This window comes from Coregonus clupeaformis, unplaced genomic scaffold, assembly GCF_020615455.1.
Source record: "Coregonus clupeaformis isolate EN_2021a unplaced genomic scaffold, ASM2061545v1 scaf0007, whole genome shotgun sequence".
Lineage (NCBI taxonomy): Eukaryota > Metazoa > Chordata > Actinopteri > Salmoniformes > Salmonidae > Coregonus > Coregonus clupeaformis.
The window spans coordinates 313669-327769 of NW_025533462.1; the positions used below are offsets into that span (position 1 = coordinate 313669).

General features: G+C 39.7%; 1 protein-coding gene across 1 annotated transcript; it reads left to right on the forward strand.

Moving 5' to 3' along the window:
- The first annotated feature begins 9921 nt into the window (after window positions 1–9921).
- Window positions 9922–13740, forward strand: LOC121538733 (cathepsin K). The gene is made up of 5 exons (XM_041846893.1): window positions 9922–10006; window positions 10403–10458; window positions 12199–12297; window positions 12894–13036; window positions 13489–13740. The coding sequence occupies exons 3-5, from the start codon at window positions 12240–12242 to the stop codon at window positions 13549–13551; spliced, it is 264 nt and encodes an 87-aa protein (XP_041702827.1). The 5' UTR covers window positions 9922–10006; window positions 10403–10458; window positions 12199–12239; the 3' UTR covers window positions 13552–13740.
- The last annotated feature ends 361 nt before the right edge of the window (window positions 13741–14101 follow it).

Here is a 14101-nt window from a genome sequence, read left to right on the forward strand (position 1 = left end):
GTTCACTGGATCAATCTGAAACTTTGCGCACACACTGCTACCATCTAGTGGCCAAAAACTAAATTGTGCCTAAACTGCAATATTATATTGTGGCCTTTCTCTTGCATTTCAAAGATGATGAAAAAAATAAAAAAAATTAAACGCATGTTTTTTTGTTTGTATTATCTTTTACCAGATCTAATGTGTTATATTCCCCTACATTAATTTCACATTTCCACAAACTTCAAAGTGTTTCCTTTCAAATGGTATCAAGAACATGCATATCCTTGCTTCAGGTCCTGAGCTACAGGCAGTTAGATTTAGTTATGTCATTTTAGGTGAAAATTGAAAAAAAGGGTCCGATCCGTAAGAGGTTAACACTTAGTGTTAATATGTGGCTCTTATGTGGTCATGTGCAAGATCATGAGTGTGTGTTTGTGTGTGTGTGTGTGTGTGTTTGTGTCTGTGTGTCTGTGTGTGTGTGTATATGTATATGTGTGTGCGTGTGTGTGTTTGTGTGTGTGTGTGTGTGTGTTTGTGTGTGCGTGTATGTGTGTGTGTTTTTTTGTGTGTGTGTATTTGTGTGTGTGTGTGTGTGTGTATCTGTGTGTGTGTGTGTGTGTATACAGTTGAAGTCGGAAGTTTACATACACTTAGGTTGGAGTCATTAAAACTTGTTTTTCAACCACTCCACAAATTTCTTGTTAAGAAACTATAGTTTTGGCAAGTCGGTTAGGACATCTACTTTGTGCATGACACAAGTAATTTTTCCAACAATTGTTTACAGACAGATTATTTCACTTATAATTCACTGTATCACAATTCCAGTGGGTCAGAAGTTTACATACACTAAGTTGACTGTGCCTTTAAACAGCTTGGAAAATTCCAGAAAATGATGTCATGCTTTAGAAGCTTCTGTTAGGCTAATTGACATCATTTGAGTCAATTGGAGGTGTACCTGTGGATATATTTCAAGGCCTACCTTCAAACTCAGTGCCTCTTTGCTTGACATCATGGGAAAATCAAAAGAAATCAGCCAAGACCTCAGAAAAAGAATTGTAGACCTCCACAAGTCTGGTCCATCCTTGGGAGCAATTTCCAAACACCTGAAGGTACCACGTTCATCTGTACAAACAATAGTACGCAAGTATAAACACCATGGGACCACGCAGCCGTCATACCGCTCAGGAAGGAGACGCATTCTGTCTCCTAGAGATGAACGTACTTTGGTGCGAAAAGTGCAAATCAATCCCAGAACAACAGCAAAGGACCTTGTGAAGATGCTGGAGGAAACAGGTACAAAAGTATCTATATCCACAGTAAAACGAGTCCTATATCGACATAACCTGAAAGGCCGCTCAGCAAGGAAGAAGCCACTGCTCCAAAACCGCCATAAAAAAGCCAGACTACGGTTTGCAACTGCACATGGGGACAAAGATCGTACTTTCTGGAGAAATGTCCTCTGGTCTAATGAAACAAGAATAGAACTGTTTGGCCATAATGACCAGCGTTATGTTTGGAGGAAAAAGGGGGTTGCTTGCAAGCTGAAGAACACCATCCCAACCGTGAAGCACGGGGGTGGCAGCATCATGCTGTGGGGATGCTTTGCTGCAGGAGGGACTGGTGCACTTCACAAAATAGATGGCATCATGAGGAAGGAAAACTATGTGGATATATTGAAGCAACATCTCAAGACATCAGTCAGGAAGTTAAAGCTTGGTCGCAAATGGGTCTTCCAAATGGACAATGACCCCAAGCATACTTCCAAAGTTGTGGCAAAATGGCTTAAGGACAACAAAGTCAAGGTATTGGAGTGGCCATCACAAAGCCCTGACCTCAATCCTATAGAAAATGTGTGGGCAGAACTGAAAAAGCGTGTGCGAGCAAGGAGGCCTACAAACCTGACTCAGTTACACCAGCTCTGTCAGGAGGAATGGGCCAAAATTCACCCTATTTATTGTGGGAAGCTTGTGGAAGGCTACCCAAAACATTTGACCCAAGTTAAACAATTTAAAGAAAATGCTACCAAATACTAATTGAATGTATGTAAACTTCTGACCCACTGGGAATGTGATGAAATAAATAAAAGCTGAAATAAATCATTCTCTCTACTATTATTCTGACATTTCACATTCTGGAAATAAAGTGGTGATCCTAACTGACCTAAGACAGGGATTTTACTAGGATTAAATGTCAGGAATTGTGAATTGAGTTTAAATGTATTTGGCTAAGGTGTATGTAAACCTCCGACTTCAAGTGTCCCATGTAGCTCAGCTGGGTTGTGGGTTCGATTCCCAGTATGAAAAAAAAAAAAAATGTATGGACTCACTAACTGTAAGTCGCTCTGGATAAGAGCGTATGTGAAGTGTGTATCCAATGACGGTCATGATGAGTACAGTTGCTAGAAATTAGCTTCAAAACAGCTATTTCAAATACAGGGAACCACAATCTTTCACTATAACATACAAAACTCCCTTCCTTTGAAGTGAGGTGATATTTCAACCTTAGTCCTAACCTAAGCTGAGGTGAAATTTGATCTGTTTACACACTCCACTGTGTGTGTTTGTGTTTGTGTGTGTGTGTGTGTGTGTGTGTGTGTGTGTGTGTGTGTGTGTGTGTTTGTGTGTGTGTGTGGGTTGGTTCTTCTACCCTTGTGAGGACCTAAAAGTCCCCACAAGGATAGTAAAACAAGAAGAATTAGCCCTCGTGGGGACATTTCCCACATCCCAATGAGGACAAAGGCTATTTTAAGCTTAGGGGTTAGGGTTAGAATTAGGTTTAGGGTTACGGGTTAAGGTTAGGATTAGGGTTAATGTTAAGGTTATGGTAAGGGTTAGGGAAAATAGGATTTTGAATGGAAATAGATTTTAGGTCCCCACGAATTTAGAAGAACATAACATGTGTGGCTGTCTATCTGCCTGTCTGTCTGTGTGTGTGTGTGTGTGTGTGTGTGTGTGTGTGTGTGTGTGTGTGTGTATGTGTGTGTGTGTGTGTGTGTGTGGTTGTGGTTACTCAAAGGCTAATTGTACACAAACTAATATGGGACTAAGGTTATACACAACACCAGCTATACAGCCTTGTAGGGCTAAACTGCCTTCAGAAATGTGTCTTCTGAATCAGAGAGGTAAGGGGGGCTGCCCTAATTAACATCCACGTGATCGGCGCCCGAGGAGCATTTGTTGTTGGGGCTTAACTGCCTTGCTCAAGGGCAGAACGGCAGATTTTTCTACCTTGCAGGCTCAGAGATTCTAACCAGTGACCTTCCCGTTACTGACCCAACTGTCTTAACCGCTAGGCTACTTGCCGCCCCACCATAACATGATGCAGCCATGATGCAGCCACCACCATGCTTGAAAATATGGAGAGTGGTACTCAGTGATGTGTTGGTTTGGAGTTGCCCCAAACATAACGCTTTGTATTCAGGACATAAAGTTCATTTTTATTGCCACATTTTTTGGCAGTTGTACTTTAGTGCCTTATTGCAAACAGGATGCATGTTTTGGAATATTTTATTCTGTACTGGCTTCCTTCTTTTCACTCTGTCATTTAGGTTAGTATTGTGGAGTAACTACAATGTTGTTGATCCATCCTCAGTTTTCTCTTATCACAGCCATTAAACTCTGTAACTGTTTTAAAGTCACCATGGGCCTCATGGTGAAATCCCTGAGTGGTTTCCTTCCTCTCCGGCAACTGAGTTAGGAAGGACTCCGTATCTTTGTAGTGACTGGGTGTATTGATACACCATCCAAAGTGTAATTAATAACTTCACCATTCCTCAAAGGGATATTCAATGTCTGCTTTGTTTTTACCCATCTACCAATAGGTGCCCTTCTTTGCGAGGGATTGGAAAACTTCTCTGGTTTTTGTGGTCAAATGTAAATTATTTGAAATTCACTGCTCGACTGAGGGACCTTACAGATACAGTAATTGTATGTGTGGGGACAGAGATGAGGTGGTCATTCAAAAATCAGGTTAAATACTATTATTGCACACAGAATGAGTCCATGCAACTTATTATGTGACTTGTTAAGCACATTTTTACTCCTGAACTTATTTAGGCTTGTCACAACAAAGGGGTTGAAAACGTATTTACTCAAGACATTTCAGCTTTTCATGTTTTATTAAAAAAGATTTGGAAGTGCGTTGAACGAGGTCCAGCGTTCAGAGAGACGAAAGAAGCGATGAGCTGAAGGTTTTCCGCTGCGACAGGAGTAGAACAGAGTGGGGCAATTGTCCTTTTCCTTTTTCCCAATGTTGTATTACCGTATCAAGAATTTAATGTAAGTAGGCCATGAATGGCTTCACTCACCAGTACAGTAGGTGGCGGTGTATGCACCTAAAAGTTGGATGCAATCCGCCAACCAAATCCTAAAGGAGGAGGAGGAGGAGGAGGAGGAGGAGGAGGAGGAGGAGGAGAAGGGTTGCCACCAGTGTTTGAATACATTGAGCTTGTTGACAAAGCAGACCATGGGACTCCTTTTCACACAGAGATTTATTTAAGGTCTGCGGTGGGTCTGTGTAAGCTATTTCATTATATTGGAGACAGGTTTATAGCAGTGAATGTCATCTATTCATTTACTGTTATAGTATTTCTAAGTAGCAGCCATATAACAGCCAGGGAAACTAATTGTTCTCACTTTATGATAGAATATTTAGATTTTTTCTGTCTGACTGTGGGGCTCTTTACCTGAATTGTTAGGATTTTCTTGTGATCACAACAAAACTAAATATTTTGCTCAAAAAGAGATATAATTAAATGGTATTTTCTTTGAAAAGGTTGGCCTGGCTGATAATAGGACATTCAGTTTTCTGCCTGAGTATGGCGCTGTTTACTGCAAATTTCTGGATTATTTTGTGACCAGAACAAAACTACTTATTTTACTCAACTAGAGGTTGAAATAAATGGTGTTTCTTTAAAAAGATGGTCCAGGCTGACATGGACTGTTTCCTCACCTTATTCTCCTTGTGGTTTTCCATGGTTGTTGGTTATTTACCAAGTATCAAGAAGTGAAAAGGAAACAAGGACTGAAGCAATAGACTCCTCACATTACTCAACTAGAGATTTCAATAAATGGTGTGTCTTTGAAAAGATGGGTCTGGCTGACATGAAAAAGACATTAAGGTGAAAGGATCCACAGACAGAGGCTGATTATCTTTCTGCACATCACTTTATTTACAATGCTGGTTGCCATGGTTAACACATGCAGGACATTGAACCTGAATTGACTCAGAAAAGTAACATAGGTAGGCCTACAGTATCACAGTGAGGTCAAACCTGTGTGTGCGTTAGTCAGATTATCCAGTGTCCAACACTATTGATTATTCTCTACCCCCAGTGCTTGTGGTATACTAATATTAGCCATTCCTAAGGCCAAGGTATTTTGTCAGTTATCAAAAATAATGCATTATACAGGGAAAAGTTATAGGGAATAGGGTGCCCTTTGGGACTCATTCCGCCTGTCGAGCACCACCCTGCCTATTGTAAACCATTTCTCCATCCCATTCCTCCAGTTGAGCAAACGAAGGGGAGAGGCTGTGACTATAATTTATGTAGTAAATTACTTTTTCTGTCAATGACTATTTGATAAACTTCTGTTATTGTGTATGTGCGTCCCTTTTGAAGGTTTAATAAAACCTTAATTCAGCCAAGAAATCCATCTTTTCAATTATGGAATATTGAACAGACTGAACAGTCATGTACCAATGAGATGAATTAGTTGCCATCTTGCCATTCAGCCTCATCTAGCCTTGGTATGGAATAACAGATAACTGACTAAATACCTCCGCCTTAGGAAATAATTGGGGAAAGAAGTCACACTTCCAGTTGGCACTAACCTTTATTTGACTTGCTGTAATACAGAGATACAGACCGTATGAAAGCACACATTCAATCTTCATTGTGTCTTAATTGAAAATGAAACCATACTCTTCCTTTATTCACCATTTCAATAAGGAAAGAGCAATACCGGTATTTAGTGGCCAGCAGGCTCAGACAATATCAATAGAAACTATATAGAAAGTACTAACACTTCAAGACCCTATGGTCAGATGGCGTTCATAAAAACGTCATGGTAAGTCAATGAATCCATGTTTCTGGGTGTGTGGGGAGTCAGTGACTTGAGGAGGAGAAAGAACCAGTGGAGGCAGCAACAGGCAGGTAGCAGGTAGAGGGGGGCCAGGTGGGATTGGGTCAGGCGCATCCAGGTGTCAGGCCAGGGTCTCCTCAGTCACGGTCCAAGAGCCTCAGGCCCTCCGGAACGGGAGGCCGAGAAAATATGAGGGTTAGTGAGAGCATGGCTAAGATCATAGTACACCACATGCACTGGGGGTTGAGAATAGTCAACCGTGTTGCTGTGGACACTGGATAATCTAACTGATAAACACACACACACCTGTTTGACCTCGCTATGATACTGTAAGACAGGTTTTCTTAAAGGTGAATAAAACAGAAATGAATATAAGAACTGTTGTTTCCGGTCAATTAAAATATTGTAATTAATGTTAATGTCACACACCCCCACCCCTCGTCTTACCAGACGTAGCTGTTCTGTCCTGCCGATGCACGGAAAACCCAGCCAACTGTATATTATCCGTGTCTTCGTTCAATCACAACTCGGTGAAACATAAGATATTACAGTTTTTAATGTCCCGTTGGTAGGATAGTCTCGAACGGAGATCATCCAGTTTATTCTCTAGTGATTGCACCTTGGCCAATAGAATGGATGGTAGAGGCGGGTTACCCATTCGCCGACGAATTCTCACAAGGCAGCCCGATCTCCGCCCCCTGTATTTCCGTCTTTTCTTCATGCATTCGCACGGGGATTTGGCCTGGCTCGGAGAAGCAGTATATCCTTCGTGTCGGACTCATTAAAGAAAAAATCTTCATCCAGTTCGAGGTGAGTAAACACTGTTCTGATATCCAGAAGCTCTTTTCAGTCATAAGAGACGGTAGCAGCAACATTATGTACAAAATAAGTTACAAACAATGTGAAAAAACACTCAAAATAGCACAGTTGGTTAGGAGCCCGTAAAACGGCAGCCATCCCCTCCGGCGCCATTATCTACATATTTATTATATATGCATAGTCACTTTACCCCTACCTACATGTACAAATTACCTCGACTAACCTGTACCCCCGCACATTGACTCGGTACCGGTACCCCCTGTATATAGCCTCGTTATTGTTATTTTATTGTGTTACTTATTTATTTTTACTTTAGTTTATTTAATAAATATTTTCTTAACTATTTATTGAACTGCATTGTTGGTTAAGGGCTTGTAAGTAATCATTTCACAGTAAGGTTTACCTTACACCTGTTATATTCGGCGCATGTGACAAATACAATTGGATTTGATTTGGAATGTTGTTGTATTGTACTGGAATTTATGACAACAAACTATAATTTATTGGGTTCAATTAAGAAACATTTTTATTTTAGGATTCTGATTGGGGTGACAAAATCCTACAAAACTTATCAAAAATCTATAGATTATTGTCCAGTCGTGTGGTCCAGTGCTGCAAGTAAAGACCTAGTTAAGCTGCAGCTGGCCCAGAACAGAGCGGCATGTCTTGTTCGTCTTGTAATCAGAGGGCTGATATAAATACTATGCATGCCAGTCTCTCTTGGCTAAGAGTTGAGGAGAGACTGACTGCATCACTTCTTATTTTTATAAGAAACATTAATGTGTTGAAAATCCCATATTGTTTGCATAGTCAATTTACACACAGCTCTGACACACACACTTACCCCACCAGACATGCCACCAGGTGTCTTTTCACAGTCCCCAAATCCAGAACAAATTCAAGAAAGCGTACAGTATTATATAGAGCAGAGCATATGAGCGGAGTGGAGCGGTGAGAATCTCAGCTCCTCGCTCATGGAGCTGTTCACCCCTCCGCTCCCCCCGCTCAAAGCCACATCAGGCCAGTCCGCTCATTATCGCTCAGCGCTCAACGCAGTTTGCATCGCGCTCCACTCAAATCGTCCCCCGCTCGCTCCAAAAAAGGAACAAAATCTGCATGTATTTCACTTTTAGCTTAAACCACAGCCTTACTTTATCTCCCCGAATTTGTTGCATACAGACTAATCTCGGATTATCAATTCTGTCTTGAAACGGGGATCTAACACTGACGCTAAAATGAGATGTTAATCAGTATAGTATATTCCATAGCGAATTGACACGTTGTTTGCCAATGTTTCTACAAAAGCAGCGATGCCCATTGGAAGTGCAGCGTGAGTGTAATCGGTGAGCAGGGATTTGATTTATGTGACAGCAGGGAGGATCATCCCCAGGTTCCCCAGCTCCTTCTGCATTTTGTCTGTGAGATCTGCTAGTGGTGTCAGCACACTGACAAGGTGCGTCAGCTGCCGTACTTGATTCAGGGTGATGTTAGCAACATTAGACTTGAGTTTGTTTTGCCATAACGGGTCTTTTTGGAACAACCGGATGAACGACTGAATCATCCGCAGCTGGCTGCTCCATCGAATGGCGCAGGCATTTGTGGGGCGGACACCTAATTGGTCGGTTTCCTCTGTGCTCTTGCGTACACTTTTCACCAGGTGCCCGACTTTCACTAACAGCCTATTAATGTTGTCGTGCTCGTTAAAGGCGTTTTTGATCGCCAGCTGAAGCATGTGAATGGGGCATCTCAGATGTAAATTTGACAAAGTAAAGTACTGATTTATCATAGTTTCTTGGGGGGGTGTAGCCCGGTTGAGCTGCGCTGGCGAAGTGTTGCATCCCTTCGCGTTCTCCTTTACTCAGCGGTTCATAGTCCATGAAAATCATTTTAAAAAATGCTACATCCAGCTCTCTTTTTCTCTCCCTTGTTATGGTTGGGCCTTTGCGTGCAGTGAATACACTTTTGAATTCCTCAACCCTTTTCTCTTGTTGCTGCTGCTGCTCCTCTCGCTCTATAAAATACAAATTCATGGACGACACAAATTAAATTAAACAGATGGATTCTGGGTCAGGCTTGAGCATGCTTCAGACTCGTGGTGTGAGCGAGCGAAATTGGAGCGGGACATAAGGCGACGCTCCGTCCTTTTAAAAATGCCGCTCTGCGCTCTGTTCAAAATCCGTCCGCTCACGCTCCACGCTCGCTCCCGCTCCACTCCGCTCATATGCTCTGATATAGAGCCATTATTGCATGGAACTCCGTTCCATCTCATATTGCTCAAATAAACAGCAAACCTGGTTTCAAAAAACAGATAAAGCAACACCTCATGGCACAATGCCTCTCCCCTATTTGACCTAGATAGTTTGTGTGTAAGTAGGCTACGTGTGCCTTTAAAAACGTTTTATGTAGTTCTGTCCTTGAGCTGTTCTTGTCTATTAATGTTCTGTATTATGTCATGTTTCATGTTTTGTGTGGACCCCAGGAAGAGTAGCTGCTGTTTTTGCAACAGCTAATGGGGATCCTAATAAAATACCAATACCGAAAAATAGGATCCAATCGGATTACTTTTGATTTCCAATAGGAAAAAGGTAGTACAATAGGATTCTGATAGAGGTGACACAAAATGAGAACCAGATGATCCCAATAATTTAGGTAGCCAAGTAAACGATGCTCCCCTCTGGTATGTTTTATTGTGAACTGTCTGGGACTCGTTGTTTGCCTGTTTACTACTAAAATATATTTTATGTATCAAATCAAAGACTCAATTAACTGCAATACAAGCGCTCTTTGAAATAAGGGCTGGTATCGTCATATACTGTACCAATGGATCGAGTTACAGTATCTCACCACAGCAGCAGCACGCTCCAATGCATTACAGCGAATAAATATTTTTTTATAGAAGGGTTATTTTCATAGAAAGCAATGTGTATTAAGCCATAGCCGTTCTATGTAGAATATATATATATATATATATATATATATATATATATATATATATATATATATATATATATATATATATGGTTCTGCTTCAGGAAGTGGAAGTGGCCGGTACTATTTTCTAACTTTCATTTTGTCTGTTGGGTGATACAGCAGAAAATACAAGATTCACAGCTTTTCAGAAGGTATTTCTCATTGTTTTGTACAGTACAACCCTACTGTGTGCTATACTTTGATATTATGATAGTTAGATTAATAATCCACAACACAAAATGCTTACATCCAGCATCTTTAGGAATGAGTCAAGTCCACGAAGGGATTGTAGCGTTAGAGAAATAGTAACCTACACACATAGTGTATCTGATAAAATAGATATATTTATTCAATTCCGTTTCACAAATACCCTTTTGGCAGTTTACATGGCAAATCTGGTGTTTCAACTATGAGAATAAAGATTGCCCAATGTTATATTTTGCCATTAGCTGCCAAATAAATACAATTTCCTCTCCATTGATCATATATGGTCACTCTTCCTCTCTGACGTCCATCCCCTGCCCCCTCTCCCTCCGTTCATCACTTAGTATCTGCGCTGCTTACTGGAAAACCTGTTTTTGCTCCTGCACTTTTTCTGGAAAAGGTAAGGGAAATAACCCAATATTTTCTCTCTCATAGAGTATGACAATAATGTCCGAGGAACGTTTATACTAATAGCTTAATTAAAGGTAGAATCTGCAATATGTACAGCTGTTCAATGGTCAATTCAATTAATTATATACAGTGCCTTCAGAAAGTATTCACACCTGTTGACTTTTTGTTGTGTTACTGGCCTACACTCAATACCCCATAATGTCAAAGTGAAATTATGTTTTTTAGAATTTTTTTACAGATTAATTAAAAATGAAAAGCTGAAACCCCTTTGTTATGGTAAGCCTAAATAAGTTCAGGAGTGCACATTTGTTTAACAAGTCACATAAGTTGCATGTGTTTAACATGATTTAACATATTCTCTGTACCCCACACATACAATTAATTATCTGTAATGTCCAATCAGTCGAGCAGTGAATAAATACAAAATTTAAACCACAAAGACCAGGGAGGTTTTCCAATGCCTCGCAAAGAAGGGCACCTATTGGTAGATGAAAAACAAAACAGACATTGAATATCCCTTTGAGCATGGTGAAGTTGTTAATTACACTTTGTGTATCAATACACCCAATCACTACAAAGATACAGGCGTCTTTCCTAACTCAGTTGCCGTAGAGGAAGGGAAGTCACCATGAGGCCAATGGTGACTTTAAAACAATTACAGAGTTTAAAAGCTGTGATGGGAGAAAACTGAGTATGACTCAACAACATTGTAGTTACTCCACAATACTAACGTAAATGACAGAGTGAAAAGAAGGAAGCCTGTACAGAATAAAAATATTTGAAAACATGCATTCTTTTTGCAATAAGGCACTAAAGTAAAACTGCAAATAATGTGGCTAAGAAATGAACTTTATGTCCTGAATACAAAGCATTATGTTTGGGGCAACTCCAATACAACACATCACTGAGTACCACTCTTCATATTTTCAAACATGGTGGTGGCTGCATCATGTTATGGGAATACTTGTCATTGGCAAGGACAAAGGATTTTTTTTGGGATAAAAAGAAACAGAATAGAAGCAATATGCTACAGGAACATCTGATTCAATCTGCCTTCCAACAGACACTGAGAGACAAATTGATCTTTCAGCAGGGGAATAACCTAAAACACTAGGCCAAATATTCACTGGAGTTGCTTACCAAGATGTCATTCAATGTTCCTGAGTGTCCTAGTTACAGTTTGGACTTAAATTGGCTTGAAAATCTATGGCAAGACTTGAAAATGGCTGTCTAGCAATGATCAACAACCAATTTGACAGAACTGAATAATTTTTAAAGAATAATGTGCAGATATTGTACAATCCAGGTGTGCAAAGCTCTTAGAGACTTACCTAGAAAGACACAATTCTATCATGAATTGACTCAGGGGGTTGAATACTTATGTAATCAAGATAATATTATTATTATAATTATAATTATAATTTTATTTAGAATTTGTCTTCCACTTTGACATTACAAAGTATTTTGTGGAAATCGTTGACAATTACATCCATTTTAATCCCCCCTTGTAACACAACAAAATGTAGAAAAAGTCAAGGAGTGTGAGTACTTTCTGAAGGCACCCTGAAGGCACCCTGAAGGCACCCATTGATTCATGAAGAGTATAATGCCTCATGAACTTAGAACTACTGTCAGACCCCCCTAAATCATAACTCACAATTTAGGATTGTGGCTTTAATAAATATAGTTGCACATAGTCACATAGGATATAACTTGTCATGTTTTTCAGTTTGAAGCTTCTGTTCTGCCTGGTTGTGGCTGTGAGTGAATATGGCAAGTGAAAGTCAAGATGTGGATAAAGAGTTTGAAGATTGGAAAAAAGAACATGGTAATAATGATTAAATGGTTAAATAATAATGGTTAAATAAGATCCATTAAATTGTTGGAAGCATCAAGATTACCAGTGTGCTGGAGTTTTTCTTTTGATAGAGTTTTTCTTTTGATTGAGTTTTTCTTTTTCTGTGCACCTGGTAGAACGTGATTACGTTCTATAATAATGATATAGGTAAAATACATTTTTTTATGTATTTTATTTCAGTGGCATACACAATTTGGTTACCCAGGCCATATGGGCTTATAAGACTCTATTAGTCAATTGCTTGTGCAACAAAACTCAAAACAAAATTTGATTTTGTAGATGCATGTACCACACTGTCGCATTAGTACCACACAGTCGCATTATCATGATAAGGTTAATTCTCACAGACAATACATTTTTCCTTCTCCCCAGGCTTTGAAAATAAATGGGGCAAAAATTTATCAAAATACACCCTGTCCGAAAAACAATCCTAGCCTGTGTTCGTCATGTAGACAGAACACTTCAACACAACACGAAGAATACAGTGATGAGACTGAAAATCTTGTACACTGCACAGTTTAACAAAGTAGTTCTAATTCTCATTTACAGAGTGTGTGTATTTACAGGGAAGAAGTACAAATCCAAGGAGGAGGAAGCCAAGCGCAAGAAGATCTGGCTAGGGAGTAGGACCTTGGTCATAGAACACAACAAGAAATATGACAGCGGAGAGTCAACCTTCCAATGTGGCATGAACCACATGTCTGACTTGGTATGTAACCATTTATACCAAGTAATAATCTTGTTCTTGTTGTTCTTGTTGTTCTTGTTGTTCTTGTTGTTCTTGTTGTTGTTCTTCTTCTTCTTCTTCTTCTTCTTCTTCTTCTTCTTCTTCTTCTTCTTCTTCTTCTTCTTCTTCTTCTTCTTCTTCTTCTTCTTCTTCTTCTTCTTCTTCTTCTTCTTCTTCTTCTTCTTCTTCTTCTTCTTCTTCTTCTTCATAACTCACTGACAGAACTAAAATGTGTTAGAGTAGCCTGGGTACCAGGCTGTTTTAATGATTGAATTCATCAAACTAATGTTTTTGTTTGATTGGTACCCCAAAGATTTTTCTAACGCGTTTAAACATTGTGTTCATGAATGCATCCCTGGGTTTCATACAGTATGCTGCTGTATTCTGAAAAAGTGCTTTGTGCCGTCTATGAGCATCTCTCTATTTTCTCACAGGAACAACATGAGGTCTGCTGTGGTGGCATAATGAGCTGTCGGGAAGAGAAGAATGATAGTTAGGTCTCAAAGGTTCTGTCTTCCTGCTTTCTCACATAGGAACAACACGAGGTATGTGGCTAGCTCCAAATACTTTACAACGAGGACATTGTAATATTAAGGAAATATACAACAAAGAAGAAATAAATAGTTTACAAAACCTTTGAACTTTTGAATTTCATTTACAGTAAATAAAGTTGTAAGGCAACTTTACTGTTGGCATTTTGTTGTTACTGTATGGTAGGAAATGCTTTTTCACAATGTAATGTGCATAGGGTGTGTGTGTGTGTGTGTGCGTTTCTGCTGTGTGTGTCTTTGTGTGTGTGTGTGTGTGTGTGTGCAGTGCTGGTCACAATGAGTCACGGTAAACACAGGAAGCAGAATTGGGGGAAATCTTCCACAATTACAAAACTCCCTTTCTGAGAAGTGAGGGGATCTTTCAACCCTTAGTCATCAAATTGGTTTGGTCACATATACAGTACTTGTCAAAAGATTGGACACACTACTCATTCCAGGGTTTTTCTTTATTTTTACTACCTTTTACATTGTAGAATAATAGTGAAGACATCAAAAC